A 17,924-nucleotide genomic window follows, 5' to 3' on the forward strand; every position below is an offset into this window, starting at 1 on the left:
TTGAAATTCGCCTCGTGCGAAAATGACAACTATTAACTTAATTTACTAAAAGAAGAAGATGCTTAAACTAAAGTCGAAATATTTATATGAATGATGCTTTTAATTAGTATTCACGTTTAATAAATTACAATATGTGATGGAGTCATGGCCTATACTAATATTACCACACTATGAGAAAAAAACGTCACGATTCAGTTCAAAAAAAACCATCCAATCAATATTAGTTTTTATGGTACTAATCACCTCAGTTCCTCATAGGCTTTTTCGTTTAAATTTTTTATTAAATCTATTGCTCCAAATTAAACTTTAATTATACTTTTACCATTAAAATACAAACATAAATTATATATAGTGGAGTAGTAGAATATAATTTGATCTCCCCACCATCGGCGTCGGCCAAAAAACTTTCTTGGGAGCAGAAAAAGTGTATGAAACTTTTCGATATACAATTCATTAGACAGATCTTTACTAATTAATTAATTATGGTCATCACAAATACAGTTCATGCATATGATAAAATTACAACTAATAAATTCAACACTTGCAAGTAAACGCAACTTGCAATATATTTTTCCATACCTTTAACTTCCTAGAAATTAGGAATGTTATATATACATTTATTTAACTCATTCAAACATTAAAGAATTAACACAAACAAATATAAATACAAGTAGCCTCAATAATAGTAACCTGACACCATCATTATAGTATTATACCACATGGCAACAGATTCAAATATATTCTCCACTTTATCCAGTATAAGCTAAAAAACCAGCTTGTTTCAGACCTATGAAAAAGAAAAATTCATGAGAACATGAAACTATTTTGAAAACATGAAATAGCCAACTCTGTCATGAAATTAACACTATTCAAATAAATGTGATGTATTCACGTAAATTTTGGTACTAAGAGCATCTCCAATGGTACACTAAAACCTAAAATGGGATAGGTATTTAGCTCCAATAGTACTCAAAAACCAATCATATTTTTGGTTTTTGAGAAAAAAATACCTATCTTTAGGTTTACACTAAACCTAAACCTAAAAGTTTTTCAAATTTTGTGAGTAAAAAAGGCATAATATAGAGAATATTATTTTAAGTTTGAGTTTAGTGTAAATGGTTGGAGTAAAATCAATATTTAGTGTGAGATTTACACTAAAATGGGTTTGAGTTTAATGGAATGGTTGGAGATGCTCTAAGGAATGAAATGTAGTAATTCCTAATTTCATTTTATTCATTTGCTTGGTACGCTGAAACGAAAGAGACGAAAATATAAAATGCAAAGGGCTTAAGATCCTATAACAGTATTTGATATTTTTGTATAAATTACCGTACATAAACTTCCATTATTAAAACAATTTATAGAAAAAGTCTTCTTTTAACATTTTAAATTCGAAATATAGATTAAACATCTCCCATCGAAAATAAATTTTGCTTCTGCCTCGTAACCTGCAAACACATACGGGGAAAATGTGTATAAATCCCACACTTGGAATAAATAAGAAATAATAATATTATTACTAAAAAAGAATCTGGTTGGAAAAGAAAAAAAATCAATCACTGTAGTGATCAGAAATTACAACTTTCCAAACCCTAATTTCCCCATCCAAACTTCCACTGATAACTGAAAACCTTTGATCATCCAAATCTTCATCTTCAACCGCAACCACTGATTTCACCGGCTTACAATGCCCTTCCATCACCGCCACACAGCAACCTCTGTATCCAAATCCCTTCCCATATTTCCAGATCCTCACACTCCTATCCGCAGATCCACTGATCAAAACATCACTCACACAAACCAAGCTCAACACCGCCCCTTTATGCCCTTTCAAGCAGCAAGCAACAAAGAAATCCATCTCTTCATCGTCGCCGCCGTCGTCTCTCCTCTCCCAAACCAGAATCACTCCGTCGCCGCCGCCGGAGGCCAACCCCGCCGCATCCGGCGTCAGCGCGAGAGCATTAACGCTCGAATCGTGCTTCGAAAGCGTTGTCTTCAAGCTCCGCTTTCTCCTGTCGCCGGAGGCGGAGGCTCTCCACACCTTGATCTTCCCGTCGGCGGAGCCGGTGTAGACGGTTCCGCCGGAGGAGGCGACGGAGTTCACGGCGTCTGAATGCGCTGAGCCGACGGAGTCAATGCATTGCATATCGGAAGATGTTTTCCACGTTTTGAAGCTCTTATCCCATGAGATCGAGTAGAGCTCGCCGCGATCGCCGTCGACGGCGAGTCCGGAGACGGCGTCGGCGTGCTGGATCCATAAATTCTGCTTGTGGCGGCGGATTTTGACGTAGTTTTTCGATGATAGGCAGTTGAGGAATCGGTCTCTCAGCGTCGGGAGCGTTGAAATCAATTGGTGATTTTTCAATTTGGGGGAAATTGGAGGCGTCCAAACCCTAATTTTGCAATCCTGGTGCGCGGTGAAGATTTTGCCGCCGGTGAAGGCGATTGATTTGGCCCAGCCCGAGCCCGACCCGAACGCCTCGACGAGAGAGAGCGTGGCGAGATCGAAGACGTCGATCTCATTCATCGTCGCGGCGTAGAGCAGGCCGCCGTGCACCGCGAGGCAGCTGATCTGCGCCGCCGTCGCCTTGATCGACGCAATGCAGGAGTGCGAAACCGACGGCTTCGCGGCGGTTTGGTAGCTGTAGTATGTGAGCGCGGAGGAGCTCGATCTGACGCTGTTGAAGCTCGAATCCTCACACAGCGTTGGTGCGCTGCGCGTTGTGGCTGAGGAAGACGACAGCGACGGCGACGAATTAGAGAATACTAATGAATTCGAGTTGTAACTGATGTCATTCGCTAGCCACGACTGCAAATCCTCCATTGCTGGTGTGTGAGAAGAAAAAGAGAGGGAAAATTGAAAAACACACACACAACACACAGTGGAGGGATCTGGAGAGATTTTTGAATGTTGAGAAATTCGTTGCAGTTTAATTAAGGGAGTGGAGATGAGTATAAATAAAGATTTGGGGGAAGGAGAAGGTGACACGTGGACAGAAACAGTGGTGTGTGATTGGTTGGCTTAAGCATTTGACAATGAGGATTATTTTTTTAATCATGGGCTAATTAAACTAAGGTGATCAAATGGGAAAATGACACTTACTATTTTACACACTTTTTAATTTGGTTTTGATTTGATATGGTGGTCTGATCAAATCTTTTTCTTTAAAACTCGCCCTTGAGGAAAATGTGTGGACTCACAACAAAAGCATAGAATATTATCCGATGATTAAAAATTAAAATGACGTCATACGTAAGTCAGTTTTGTTAATCCAGTCATATTTGGGTGATATTTCAAGACAATATAACATCAATTAGGAACTTTTTTGTCATGCAAGGATTAGAAAGTTAATTAACGGTTTAATGAAGTAAGGTTGCAATATTTACATACACTTCTTTTTCTATTATTAATTGGTTTGGGGATATAATAATATTAGGGTTTCATTGGTTTTCTTTTTCACCTAATTAGTATCAGAAACTTGAATCTTCGATGAATGAAATCGTACATAGCCCTTATAAAATTTAACATGATATCAAAGTAGATAATAGATAGTAATTTTTTTGGATATTAACACATGACATGATATGATGATCTTGTTCAGATATTGACAAATAAGAATGTCTCATATGTTCAGATATCGACAAATAAAAATGACTCATATGCAATTTGGATGTGGTGTATTGAGATGTTTGTATGTGAGTTATCTACTTATCCTAAAAGTTGAAATACGAAGTAACAAGAAGGTAGAATAATGAATTATTTTTCCTTATACCGATGAATTTTTTTCGTGACTTGTGGATATTATTCGCTTTGATCTTCAATATTATTATTCCTACTTCATCCTCAAAGAAAAGGATACGGGTTGGATATAGCATATATGGAAATATTTTGTTATTTATTTAGCTTGCAATTTAATTTTGATACAAATCATTAACTCCATGTCCATTCATATTGTTATTGTATACTGTAATTAATACTATGATATGGAAACTACTACTCCATATACTCCCTCCGTCCCGGATAATTCGTCCCACTTTGACCGAGCACGAGTTTTAAGAAATCTAATGGAAAGTGAGTTGAAAAAGTTGGTGAGATGTGAGTCCTACTTTTAAAGTATTAGTTTTATAATAAAATGTGAGTAGGAATGAGTTAGTGGAATATGAGGTCCACTACCAAAAATAGTAAAAGTGAAGTGGGACAAATTATGTGGAATGGACAAAAATGGAATACTGGGACGGAGAGAGTAATTAGTAACTATAGATATAGTCGTGAAATTTTACGATGTCATCTTACTAATTGTAGTTAGTGGAGCACTGTTGTTAGCATCAACTTTAAGGATTAAATATTAATTAAACAAGATTAATAATCCAAACACATTGCGTTAATGTGTAACTAATTAAGCCGTTCTTGATTGACTAATCTTTGAGTTGGGGCTAAGAATTATGTCAGCGAAACTTCGTTGCTACTCGGAATTAATTAGATGCATATAAATTAAAATTACTTTTTTTCAGAGAAAAAGGTGAAGACTGGAGAATATAGTGGACATGGCTGACAAATAATCTTAAGACAATATCTTTGGAAAATTAAACAATTGATTAAGGAATAAAATCATGAACAAGACAATTTCAAAATTTCAACATACATTCTTAGCACGTGCTAGCTTTTGGGAAAGTTAACACTAATTCAACCAATAAGGTTTTTTATTTCATATTTTTATAGTTTAGTGAGATATGAGCGTAAATTCCTTTTGTTTTCTTGTCTTTGTATCTAGTGTAAGAGATTATTATTAGGGGTTTTCTTGTGGATTATATTATTAACATGAATGTTTGATGTCACAAACCTAGAAGGTTCGCTATCGTTCACATGCGAAAGAGAGACGACTACTAATATATTCGAAATATGTGTATATTAGATCTCAATCGATGAAAAAGATCAAACGAATAGTTTGTACATGCATAAAATGAAATTCAAACTTGGATCGAACTATGTGCATATTAGATCTTGAACAATGATATTGACCAGCCATTCGATTCTTATGCATGTCAAATGAAAGTAGAACTTGGATCGAAATATTAGATCTCGGTCGATGAAATAGACCAATATGCATATGAAATGAAATCCAAACTTGGATCACAATATGTTTATATTAGACATTGATCGGTGAAATAGGCAAGATATGCATGTACATAGAATTAAATTCGAACTCACAACCTAAATATTAATGAGCCTACTCCGAATGAAATTGATTATATGTTTGTGATGTTCTGGTAATAATGCGGTTAATACTTAACGCCAAATGTTTGAATTCACTGTCACACGATTTTTAAAATTGTTTATTCGTTTATTAAAATGTCCACAATTATTCATGAAGCTATTTAAATTTTCTTATAATCATAAAATTGAAAAAAGGTACTACCTCAATCCCCCAAAATTTGTTATACTTTGACCCGACACGGGTTTTAAGAAATGTAATGAAAGTGAGTTGAAAAAGTTGGTGGGATGTGGATCTACTTTTAAAGTATTAGTTTTATAATAAAATGTGAGTAGGAATGAGTTAGTGGAATATGGGGTTCACTACTAAAAACGGTAAAAGTGAAGTGTATCAAATTTTCAGGGACGGACCGAAATGGTAATATGTATCAAATTTTCAGGGACAGAGGTAGTACTAAATAATTATCATTAATATTAATTGGGCTTAGTGATTACTGAGCCTATTAATATAAGTATCAATATGATTTCTGGGACTCTTTGAGTTAGGTTTACTGGGCTAGGTTTTTATTCCGTAAAAGAAAAGCTCAAGGCCCATCATAATGCATCTTATTAAGTTTTTGAGTGAGTATTTTAACTTAAAACATTTTATTGTATGGTGCAATTTAAAAAAAATTTCATGAATAAAAAAGGTTTGCTTCCAATTGGTTCACGTTTCTGAAAAAAAAATCCCTATTTAGCTCTCGATCGAAATCGACAAAAAAATGTAGTGAATTCCTATAATTGATTATCAAGCTACAAAAGTAGCCAATAACACAATTATTGTTAAAAACAATTGTAGCAATAAAGTGGAGTAGTACATAAATTAGTATTGTACCAAAAAAAAGTACAGTACATAAATAGTAGCCACTTTTTTTTAATAGGCTTAACACGAACATTTCATGTAATAGTGTTATTTACATTTCTACATGAATTCACAAATTCGTGTAAATCATATAAATGTGTAAAATGTAGATAATGTGTGTATAGCATAATAGTCCAAGAGAAAGATGAATATTACTTTGACATTTTTATATATGGATAAATGTTTTAGCTATATGAAAAATGATTGAATTGGATATTGTTTCTATCAACAAAATCTCTTCTTTTTGGTAGCTTTATGTAGTTGTACCATGAATTAGTACTAACAGAATCTTCAGTCCTCTTCTGAATATGCCTGTACAAAAAAGAAAAAAAAAAAGAACATCAAATCATTCCAATTTTCAGACATGAAACTAACGTTGCTCTTTCTGCATTATATACACTCAATTCATGCATGCCATTTACCAAACCAGACAAATCTGAAATTTGTAAGTCTAGTTTTCCACTTCACATAACTATACTATTTTCTATCTAAAACCAATCACATTTTCATTATTGTTAGCATTGATCATCTGTTTATGTATAACTTCTTTTATCTAGTTTGAATCATTGAGAAAATTGTGAATTTTGATTCATTTTATAATGTAGTGAAGCATGAAAATGGAGTTAAATTTACAGCCTGAGATGCTGCCTCCACCTCCCAAGACTATTCCACTGGATGTAGTTCCCATCAGAATCGTACCTCCAAAGGAATCGCCGGTGATGGAGACAGCGAAGCCTAAAGCAGCTCCGGTGGTCAGCCACCGGCCGGGTTTGAAAGGGAGAAGAGTTTGTTTATTGACAAATTTTTTCAAAGTCACAGTTGCCGGAGCTATGGATGACTTTTATCACTATGATGTTTGTCTCTTTCTTGCTTGAAATGCTAGTTTTCCTCTGTTTTTTTTCTTGAAAAGTATAAATTGTTTGTTTTTATGTAGATATCGATTTTTCGTGAAGATGGGAGTGAGGTTATTAGTAAAAATGTTAGGAGGGCTGTGGTTGAGGAGCTCTCTGAGATGTATAAACAAGAGCTAGCTGGAAAAAGACTTGTTTACGATGGAGCCGGAAGCTTATTCACTCTTGGTCCACTGCCACAGAACATTCTCGAGTTTTCTGTTGTTACGGAAGGGAAAAGGTTGAAAACATAGAGTTTTATTAGCTATGTATTTGATGTTGATCTGACTTTGTATTGTGTTTGTTTCAAAGTTTTCGTAAAGGCAGCAGTGTTGGAGGCTGTGGGAGCCCGAACGGGAATGATGAGAAGAGGCGGAAGCTCGTGTCTTGTTTCAGAACATTCAAAGTGGTGATGAGTTATGTCTCTCAAATCTCAATGAAATCCTTCAATGAGAGAAGCTTGAGAGTGTTCAACACTATTCTGCTGCAGCAAGCATGTAGAAAGTAAGTACAAAATTTCAATCAGATGATGAATTTTATCGCTGGATTTGTATCGTTTTAGATAGTGATTTTTGCATGTTTAGGGGCTGTCTTGTGGTTGGCCAATCGTTCTTTCTACACGAGCTAGCAAACTACATCGACTTAGGTGGTGGCGTTCTTGGATGTCGAGGTTTCTTTTCGAGCTTTAGGTCTCTTCAGGGTGGATTGTTTCTGAATCATGGTAACTCTGTCTGTTTGTTAATCTCTCTCGCTTTCATTTTCTCGATTTTGTCATTTTTCTCGTTTTTCGTGTTGCAGATGTGTCTATGACAACAACCATACAGCCAGGTGCAGTAGTGGATTTCCTTTTGAGCTATCAAAATGTGAAAACTCCCTTCAACATTGATTGGAGTAAGGTAAAATAATCTTCTTATGATGATTAGGTGTCTGGAACGTGCTTTTTATGTGATTTATCGACTCTGTTTAGGCAAGCCGAACATTGAAGAATTTGAGGATCAGGGTGAAGCATTTGAATCAGGAGTTCAAAATCATAGGTCTAAGTGAAAGATCTTGCAAAGAACAGAAGTGAGTCTAAGATTAATCCAATATATTTGGAATAAATATCATATTTCACATATATTTTTGAACTTTATCAGATTTCCTTTGAAGCTGAGAAGTGAAAGAGACAGTAATTGCAGAAACCAAACTATTCAGACAACGGTGTACGATTACTTTGTTAGTACACGTGCCATTTCACTGAGTTACAGCGAAAACTTACCTTGCATCAACGTTGGGAAGCCTAATAGAGCAATTTTCTTCCCAGTCGAGGTAATATTGCTAATTTGTTTCCTCGCTTCGTCTCAATATTTTGCTTCCTAATGTTGTGTGATCAATGCAGCTTTGTTTTCTGGTTCCTCTACAACGCAACAAGAATGAGTTAACCGTCTATCAGAGAACTGCAATGGTGACGAAATCCAGCCAAAAACCAGAGGATTTGCTCAAGATTTTGACTGATGTAAGTTTTTAAAAAAGAAACATATGAATTCTGATAAACTTTACTTGAAATATGACTCTTTGATAGGTTTCAAAGAGGATTAAGCACGAGGTTGAAACTGATCCAGTGCTGCAATCTTGTGGCGTTTCGATCAACACTTCATTAGTTCAAGCTGAAGGTCGTGTTCTTCCAGCTCCACGGGTAAGCTCTGAGGCTATTTCACTTCAATCTCGAGTGAGAATAAGTTTTAACGTAGATTTGTTCTTGAATCTACAGTTGAAAATGGGAAATGGAGAGCATATTATACCTAGAAATGGATGGTGGAACAGCAAAGATAAGGTGATAGACATAAACTTATGATCATACCTTCATTTGCCTCTGTCGTTACTGATGCTATACGTCGTGTAGAAACTCCTGGAACCAAAGAAACTCGAGAATTGGGTGGTGGTGAACTTCTCCACTGGCTGTAATGTTCGGAATCTGTTTATGGAGTTTGCGGAAGTTGCCTCAGCTAAAGGAATGGTGAGAGTTTCTTTACTTCTTTGAAGAAAGTGACATTATGCTAATTATTCTGTTGCTCCAGGTTACGTGTCCTCCAGCGTGTGTTCTCGATGAGAATCCTAAAAATAGAAAGAAACCGCCTTCTGTTAGAGTGGATATGATGTTCCAGCAATTGCAGTCGAGATTCAAGCAGCGGCCACCAAAATTCATCATCTGCCTACTTTCTGATAAGAAGTTCTCAGATTTATATGGTTAGTTTTACGATATTTCTAAACCTCGTGACTCGATTATTCAGCACAAGATGGTCTTATTTGGTTCAAATGAAGGTCCTTGGAAAAGGAAGACTCTCATCGAGTTTGGAATTCAGAATCAGTGCCTCTCAACTAGCAAAATTGATGAGCTTTATCTGATCAATGTGCTGCTGAAGATAAATATGAAGGTGTTTAGTTTAATCCTATTTCTTGTATTGTCAATGCTTTTCTTATTCATCCTAACATGCTTCTCTCTGTATAGCTTGGTGGGCTTAATCATGCTGTCGTCTCTGAATTAACGCGAACCATTCCGCTGGTTAGCAAGACTCCTACAATGATTCTTGGCATCCATGTCTCCCACGCTTCTTCTGGCCGAGCTGAGGCACCTTCCATTGCTTCAGTACGAACCTTTTTCACTCAGTCATTAACAATTATTCTAATCCCAATCCAGCTTCAGTTGTTCATTTCCTTTTTCGTCTTTGCTGTTTTTAGGTAGTTGGCTCAAGAGAGTGGCCGAGAATGTCAAGCTATAGAGCTTCTCTTCGTGCACTTCCTCCGAAATCCCAAATGATAGATTCACTTTTCAAGCCAAAGTCTGAAAAGATGGATGCAGGCATAATAAGGGAGTTGCTGAAGGACTTTCACTCGAGCTCCGGGCAGAAAAAGCCGGCTCAAATCTTAATATTTAGGTCAGTTCATTAGATTCCTCACTTATGAAAATTCTCCTTCTGTTTGAGTCTGATGATCTGATCTTGGAATGTTTTTCTCAGAAACGGACTGAGCATATCGCAGTTTAAGGAGTTCTTGAATGTAGAAATGGACCAGATTCGTAAGGTTCGTCTCTCGTTTCTACGCCTAATCAAAATCACTTCCAACTAAATACAACTGTCTGAACAGAAATTCTCTGCTTTTGTATACATATTTCTAGGCATGTAGCTTTCTTGAGCCGAACTGGCGTCCCAAGTTCACAGTTATTGTGTCACAAAGGCGGCACCACACTAAATTCTTCGAGGCTGATGTGGGAGCTAACGTCCCTTCAGGTGAGGCCGACTGTCTCAACGATTCAAACTGGAATCAAATACTACTCACTAAAACAGAGATATGTTTGTTTGCAGGAACTATTGTTGACAGCAAAGTTTGTGATGTTCAATGTACTAATTTCTACATGTGTCCACATTCTGCCAGGATTGTGAGTAGACCAATTTGATCTTTTTTTTTTGCAAGAGAAAAACATCCTTGAACAGTTAAACTTAATTGATTCGTTTGGTTCGACTCTAGGGGACATCGAGGCCAACCCACTACCATGTCCTGGTAGACGAAATCGGCTTCACATCAGATGATCTGCAGGAACTCATTCATTCTTCATCTTATATGTAAGTGCTGATTCAATCAAACTATAATTCATGTAGTCTTTAGTTATCAAATTCTAAAGTGTTACAACCTTTTATGTTTGTTCAGGTTCCAGAGATGCAGCAGGGCGATATCGGAAGGTATTCGTTGTAACTATAATAGAATAAACGAGACAACTAAACAGTCTTTTTTGAAGAATATGTAGAAATCTTGAGTGTTCAGGTTTGATCAAGGTGATATTGTTATTCGTTGCAGTGGCTCCTGTTCGTTATGCACGGCTAGCGGCTTCCATGATGTCGTTGGCCGTCAAGCCTGAAGAAATGGCGAATGCATCCCACGGGTATCAACTGCCGAGGCTGCACGAAAATGTGGCCTCTTCTATGTTCTTCATCTGATTAATCTCTACTTTAGCTATGAAAATATCTCCTTTTGGCATGGTGATCAATCAACACTTTCATATGGAAGTAGCATTTGATTAGAACTTCAAAATTGCTACAGTTTTATGCAGAAGATAACAATCATGCTATATCTGTCCGAGTTAATTACAAAATTCAAAATAAAAATATTTCAACTTTATTCAATCTATTAATGAGCAAATTTTTTGGAACCAAAATGGAATTAAGTCACGAGTGACGAGACGATGGAGCAATATCGCAATCGATAAAATTGGCGTGGCGCAAGGGTTAATAATTAGGTTAGTTTTTGGCATTTTGCTTTAATTTCTCAGCAACGACACTGAAACTTCAACGAAATTGACCTCTAAAAATGAGCACAAAATTGAAGTCGGCACCATGTGTGATTGCTTATGGATTCCGTTTCAGTTATCCTGCTGTTTATCGGCATCTCAATCGCTTTTGCAGCCTCTAACTGCAATCCAACTCAATTAGCAGACGATATTGTTTCGATCAACTGTGGCGCAGGCGGCAATTCCACCGCTGTTGATGGCACAAAATGGCGCGGAGATGTTCAACCAAACTCATCTCCCTTGATGCAGATAAATGGATCATCAATTGCCTCAAATTTGATGGATGCGTTGAACAACTCTGTGGACGATCCAGTTCACCATGGAACAGCACGCCTCTCCCGTTCCCAATTCTCCTACTCATTTCGAGTGAGTCGAGGTCAGAAAATCCTCCGCTTGCACTTTTATCCAGCTTCATACGAAGGATTCGAAGGTTTTCATGACTTGTTTGTGGTTGAATCTGGCCATTTTATCCTGCTTAGCAACTTTAGTGCTTCTATAAACTCGATTGCCCTAGGTGTGAGATCAATTGTCAAGGAATACTATTTAAACATAGGAGAAAACGAGCAGCTTAATCTGGTTTTCACTAGCCTGTCGTCAAGCATGTATGCTTTTGTGAATGGCATTGAGATCATCTCAATGCCTCCCAGGGTTTCCTACTTTGACGGAGATCCTGGAGTAGTCCGAGTGGTGGGGAAGTCTCGGGTCTATGTTGATAGCAGCACTGCGCTTGAGATGGTCTACAGACGAAACACTTTGCAGCGGCCTGTCTTGTTAGATGGCGATATCCGTGATCTGTTCGGGATGTGGGGAGGGGAGGGAAGCAAGGCCAAGAGACAGAGTTACACCTGGAGGATATCTGTGGATGTCGGTTTCAGCTACTTGGTCAGGCTTTATTTCTCCCCTGCATTTGAGGTTTCGGAATCTGGTGATTTTGTGTTTGAGGTCAGTATTAATAATAGGGTTGTGGATAGCTACACTGACAGGTGGAATGAGAAGAATGGCATGGTGTTGTACAGAGACTACGTGGTGGTTATAAAAGGGCGAGAACATCAGGGAAAGCGTGATCTCCTGATTTGTGTCAGCGCAGATGGCAAGGTCGTGGATGGACAGGAACTGCTAAAAGAATTTGAAATATTGAAGATGAGTAACTTTGATAACAGTCTTGCTAGTCCAAATCCTTTGTCATATCCAGCTATCGAAGATTCAATCCAAGTTCTTGGTGCTAGAACTGTGATTCCAAGTGATTCTATAGCATTACTTGCTCTTGGATGCTTCGTTTTTTATGTAACACGAAGAATTCGAGTAAGTAGTGACACCATAAAGGTGGGAATCATGCCCTCGGCCAGGGCTCAAGGGCTTTGCCGTAGGTTTACATTAGCTGAGATTAGGCAAGCTACCAAAGGTTTTAGTGGTGAAAATCTGATTGGAAAGGCCGGGTTTGGTAAAGTCTACAAGGGTCTCATTGACAAAGAGAGAAAGGCTGTTGCTGTAAAGCAGCTAAAACCAAATGCCAGACAAGGGTCGCGCGAGTTTCTGAATGAGATTGAAGTGCTAACTAGGCTCCGGCATGATAATCTGGTGTCTTTGGTTGGCTACTGCAATGACAACGGGGAAATGATTATAGTCTATGAGTTATTGGGCTGTGGATCAGTAGCCAAACACCTTTACAAACGCTCGAGCAACAATGCTGACTCCTTTGCATCTAGTCGAGCATCTCTAACTTGGAAGAGACGCCTTGACATATGCATTGGAGCTGGTCGAGGTCTGGACTACCTTCACAAACACTCCCTCATACATCGTGATGTAAATGCTTCAAATATCCTTCTTGACGGAAACTTCAAAGCCAAGGTCTCAGATCTTGGCTTGGTCAAGCATTTAAGCAGAAGTAAGTTACAGAGCCGTGTTAAGACGAAAGTGAAGGGCACGCATCAGTATACAGACCCATCTTATGCAACAACAGGTGTCTTAACTCAGAAAAGTGATGTATACTCCTTTGGGGTGTTTCTGTTGGAAGTATTGAGTGGAAGAGCAGCAGTGGATCCAAGTCTTGGAGACAATGAGTGTAACCTGGTCCCATGGTTTAGAGAAAACATTAGTGAAGGACATCTTGATAGGTTGGTGGCTTCAGATCTATTGCATGAAATACCAGATGATAGCTTAAAGATATTTTTGGGGATTGCTGAAAGATGCTTGGATGGTGAGCCAGTGAGACGGCCAGCGATGGCTCAAGTGGTGCAGCAACTTGAGTGGCAGCAGGAGACCCCAGGATGTCCTGTGCCATATTGGTTGCAACTTGAGTTTTGGCAGCAGGAGACCTCAGATGATGAAACTGGGTCAACGTTCGTTTAATCACGCTCATGCCATCCTTGCAGATGGAGCTCTCCAGCCCTTTCTGCATTTAACTCGAGGAGAATTGCCATTCTCATGCAGTCATATATACTCATCAATCTTTAAGGATCTATGTTAACAGAAAATAGATTAAAAATCTTCATATCGTAGAAGTAGCTGTCTGCTAAGTACTTCATGTCTTTTCTTTTAGCAAATTAAATTCGTGGAATGGTATCTCATTTTTTGAAAAAATGTATTTTATGTGCAAAGTGGGAAAACTCAGAAAACTTCACATAGTTTGTACTTTGTGCTTTCCAGCAAATTATTTGTGAGTCAGAGCATCCACAATAGTCGGCGAGCGACCGGCTAGCCGATTTCCGGCGCTAGCCTGTCCGCTCGCCGAACCATTGCAATCGGCGAGCGTGTACTCGGCTAGAGAAACGACGAGCGCTCGCCGATTCCCGGGCGCTCGCCGATCCACTCGCTGCCATTGTAGGCTGGCGAGCGGCGAGCGATCGGCCAATGCGCGTTTTTTTTTATTATTTTTTTTTAATTTCCGAAACACTATACTTACGCAATTTTCACTTCATTTTCATTCGCACCACTTGTTTTAACGAGTTTTCTCTCTCTCTTAATTTCTGTACAAGAGCAACAACGCAAAATGAGTAACGCGAGTGGTAGAAGTGATAGTAGTGATGAGGAGTACGAACGGCAAATGGACGAAGTATTGGAGGCCTATACGTCAGGTGAGATAGATCGGCTGATACAAGGGGCTTTGCATCCGGCGGTACCTCGACCTCGACCCGTTGTCCACCGCCGAGCAGTGATTGTTCGGGATCACGTAGCTGCACATCAGCGGCTATATGACGACTACTTCGCAGAGCAGCCGCGGTTTAACGCCAACCTGTTCAGGCGGCGTTTTAGGATACGCAGAGAGCTGTTTATGCGTATCGTTGACGCTTTGGAGCGCCGATATATGTGCTTCCGCTTCAGGCACGGTGCGGCTAGCAGACCCGGCCACACCCCTATTCAAAAGTGCACTGCGAGGCAGTTGGTCTACGGAGGCGCGGCAGACATGTGGGACGAGTACCTCTACATCGGTGAAACGACTGCCCTGAAGTGTCTGAAGCATTTCTGTGAGGGCGTTGTTGAAATATTCAAGGATCAGTATCTTTGAAGCCCTACCCCAGCAGACTGTCAAGATCTGATGCAGATGCATGGGGAGAAGCATGGGTTCTCGGGGATGTTAGGCTGCATAGATTGTATGCATTGTGAGTGGAAGAACTGTCCCACTGCCTGGAAGGGGTTCTACACCACCGGCTACAAGGGAAAGAATCCCACGATGATCCTCGAGGCCATAGCTGATTATCGGCTGTGGATTTGACATGCGTATATTGGGGCAGCCGGGTCGAACAACGACCTCAACGTCCTCAACTCGTCGCCCCTTTTCAACGAGCAGTGCCAGGGCGTCGGTCCGGCCATCAGTTTTGTCGCCAACGGCAACCAACATGATATGGGCTACTACTTGGCGGATGGGATATACCCTAGGTGGCTTGTCTTTGTGAAGACGATCAGATGCGCAAATGAGGACTGGAAGGCTACTTTGCGGAACGGCAGGAGTCGGCGCGCAATGACGTGGAGCGCGCATTTGGTGTGCTTCAGTCCCGATGGGCGGCAATTAGGGTCCAACACGTTTGTGGCTTGTCGACTGCATTGCTTCTATAATGTACGCCTGTATTATCATGCACAACATGATAGTCGAAGATGAAGGTGTACAACTGACTAGTTGGGCCAATGACGATGAAGCCGGTCCATGCCACGGCGTGGTCACCCCCAACGTACGAAGGGGGGTACCTTACGATGAAATCGGCCGCCTCCAGGCACATGCCGACATGCGCTAAGTGGATGCTCATATTCAACTCCAAAATGATTCAATGGAAGAGTTGTGGGCGCGGAGGACTGCACGACGATAGTTTTTTTTGTTTTATGTATTTTTTTTTATTATGTAATTTTTTTTAATTAATGTACTTTTTTTATTTTAATGAAATTAATGAATTTTTCCGTATATGCGTCATAAATTTAATTCCGTATTTTGTGTTTAATTCTGTAAATTTTTAGTTGTTTTTTATAATTTTGTTTGATGTAGCTGGCCTATAGCTAGCTTATTGCTTGTGCGGTTGCTTGTCCTGATAATGTGGCGGGAGAAATTTTAGTGCTGGCCTATGGCTGACCTGTTGCCATTGTGGATGCTCTCACGATGACAATGTCACCCTCTCTTGTTACATTAAATTAAACTGTTCTTATTAGGACTCTCATTCATATAGATGTGAGTTTGAAAAAAAAAGGTTCACGTCTTTTTAATATATAAATTTTATAATAAAATATACAACATAATCTACTTATCATTTATAATTATAATAAAATTAAATTATTATAAGCGGATGGATCACACTACAAAAGATCACTCCTATTATTGAATGGAGGGACTTACTAGGGAGTATTATTATCTAGTTCATGGTCCTTTTGTAATTTTGCTTTCAATTAACTAATCTCTTTGTCCATAAAACATTGTTCATGTTTGACTTGGTAAGGGTTTTAAGAAATGTATAGAAAAGTTAGTGAAAAAAGTTAATAGAATATGAGTCCCATATTTATACTCCATATTAGTTTTATAATAGAATGTGAGTGTAATGAGTTAGTGGAAAGCGGAGTCGATTGAACACAAATAGAAAAAAGCAAAGTGGACAACATTTTGTGGACGAACCGAAATGACAAAAATGGATAACATTTCACGGATGGGGGGAGTAGTATTTAATATATTATTTATGTGTCACCTAATTAATTGAATTTGGATTACTTGAAATTAAAATTTATCATGTGGTTCGATTAGTATATTGAGTTATTACTTCAATTACATTATTAAATTTGCCAAGTCAGGACCTTTTGTTAAGAATTACTACTACTGCTTAACTAAATTATACTTATGTGAATGTGTTTTCTCAGTTATAATATAAGCATTCCTTTAGCTTCTTACCTATCTATAATCAGACATTTCAATAGGCCAATGCTACTGTAAAAGGATGAGCCTATGCCTTGCTGTTCGTGAAGAATGTCGTGAAGGGACCCGCACGTCTCCTACTCAATACCTCCAATAATATTATCCCAAACGCGCAAGTGTCGCTTTCCTTTGTTAATTAGTACACCGGTGCTAAAATAACTCGGATCAAAATACCCAAATGAACCCTTAGCATTTGTGACGACATGGCTCTGTAAGATGTCATGTCCTAAATGTTTAGCCAACCCAAAATCCGAAACCTTAGAAATGAAATTTTGATCTAAAAGGATGTTAGTAGGCTTGACATCATGTTGTATGATGGAGCAACCAGAGTGAAGATAGTCCAGACCTCGCCCCACTCCAATACATATCTTAAGTCGTTGATTCCATGAGAGTGTCGACTTATTGTAGAGGTGATCAGCTAGCATTCCATTAGACATGTAGTCATAAACAAGAATCATCTCGCCCCGTTCATCATTGTACCCAATCAGAGAGACCAGATTACAATGTTGAAACTTACTTTTAGTGTTTCAATCTCGGCAGCAAACTCCGTCTGGCCTTGGCTGGGATCTGATGTTAGCCGGCGCTTTATGGCCACAGCAGTGGGTCATTATGAATGAAACCTTTGTAGACTTTACCAAAACCACCCTTTCCAATCACGTGCTCCTCGCTGAAATCTCCGGTGGCGATGTTGAGTTCAGCAAGTGAAAATCGACGACACAGATTCTCGGCTGCTGCAGATGAATCCATATTTTCAGCTCAAGTTTGCTTTGCCGCTAGCAAGAAGATGAATTATTTTCCCGCGGAATAACTTGTTCTGAAATAGTACTAAAATACAGCATAAAACAAATATGGCCCAACATTTTCTATTGAAAATGTCAATTTGACAATTACAAGCATTCTTTATCACGCCAATTTTTGTAAGATTGAATATTAACAATTTTTAACAAAGTATCAATATTCAAAATATGTGTACTACAAGTTTGGTGGTCCCGCATTGATGAAGACCAGTCGATTGTACTCCAAGATATCTAGTTGTAAACTAACTTTGATTGAACTGAAGCTCGAATTCACTCCCATAATGCAATTGTAGAATTTAGTTTTCTATTTAAAGAGTGAAATTATTTAGCTGACTTAGCTAATCATTATTTCCAGCTAAATGACTCCAATTCAAGATATTAAAACAAGCAAATTGAATCCAAGGGTGTGGTCGAGTA

The 17,924-nt window shown here is 38.7% G+C and overlaps 4 protein-coding genes and 1 pseudogene across 5 annotated transcripts; 3 read left to right on the plus strand and 2 right to left on the minus strand.

Moving 5' to 3' along the window:
* Positions 1–1,488: 1,488 nt before the first annotated feature.
* LOC125202241 (protein JINGUBANG-like) lies at positions 1,489–2,908 on the minus strand. The gene has a single exon (XM_048100602.2). It carries the CDS (start codon positions 2,822–2,824, stop codon positions 1,553–1,555), a length of 1,272 nt encoding a protein of 423 aa, XP_047956559.1. The 5' UTR covers positions 2,825–2,908; the 3' UTR covers positions 1,489–1,552.
* A 3,822-nt stretch (positions 2,909–6,730) lies between these two features.
* LOC148932186 (protein argonaute 4-like) lies at positions 6,731–8,837 on the plus strand. The gene is made up of 10 exons (XM_089065024.1): positions 6,731–6,967; positions 7,048–7,244; positions 7,316–7,507; positions 7,588–7,724; positions 7,802–7,899; positions 7,971–8,068; positions 8,140–8,311; positions 8,382–8,498; positions 8,565–8,678; positions 8,754–8,837. Exons 1-10 carry the CDS (start codon positions 6,731–6,733, stop codon positions 8,835–8,837), a joined length of 1,446 nt encoding a protein of 481 aa, XP_088921150.1.
* A 126-nt stretch (positions 8,838–8,963) lies between these two features.
* LOC125192648 (protein argonaute 4A-like) lies at positions 8,964–10,974 on the plus strand. The gene is made up of 11 exons (XM_048090273.2): positions 8,964–8,999; positions 9,061–9,229; positions 9,305–9,417; positions 9,492–9,629; positions 9,722–9,918; positions 10,000–10,063; positions 10,158–10,269; positions 10,345–10,418; positions 10,508–10,602; positions 10,688–10,719; positions 10,835–10,974. Exons 1-11 carry the CDS (start codon positions 8,964–8,966, stop codon positions 10,972–10,974), a joined length of 1,170 nt encoding a protein of 389 aa, XP_047946230.2.
* A 188-nt stretch (positions 10,975–11,162) lies between these two features.
* On the plus strand, positions 11,163–13,944 carry LOC125209272 (receptor-like protein kinase FERONIA). 2 transcript variants are annotated; one of them, XM_048108881.2, is made up of 2 exons: positions 11,163–11,273; positions 11,401–13,944. In XM_048108881.2, exon 2 carries the CDS (start codon positions 11,568–11,570, stop codon positions 13,671–13,673), a length of 2,106 nt encoding a protein of 701 aa, XP_047964838.1. In that variant the 5' UTR covers positions 11,163–11,273; positions 11,401–11,567; the 3' UTR covers positions 13,674–13,944. The 2 variants fall into 2 exon arrangements, with proteins under 2 accessions (XP_047964838.1, XP_088919696.1); XM_089063570.1 differs by having other exon boundaries at positions 11,189–11,273; positions 11,440–13,944.
* Positions 13,945–16,738: 2,794 nt separating this feature from the next.
* On the minus strand, positions 16,739–17,457 carry LOC148932187 (putative receptor-like protein kinase At5g38990 pseudogene; annotated as a pseudogene).
* Between the last annotated feature and the right edge of the window lie 467 nt (positions 17,458–17,924).

This window comes from Salvia hispanica, chromosome 2 (assembly GCF_029641045.1).
Source record: "Salvia hispanica isolate PSC_SH4W2 chromosome 2, Shi_PSC_v1, whole genome shotgun sequence".
In the NCBI taxonomy this organism is placed as follows: Eukaryota; Viridiplantae; Streptophyta; class Magnoliopsida; order Lamiales; family Lamiaceae; genus Salvia; species Salvia hispanica.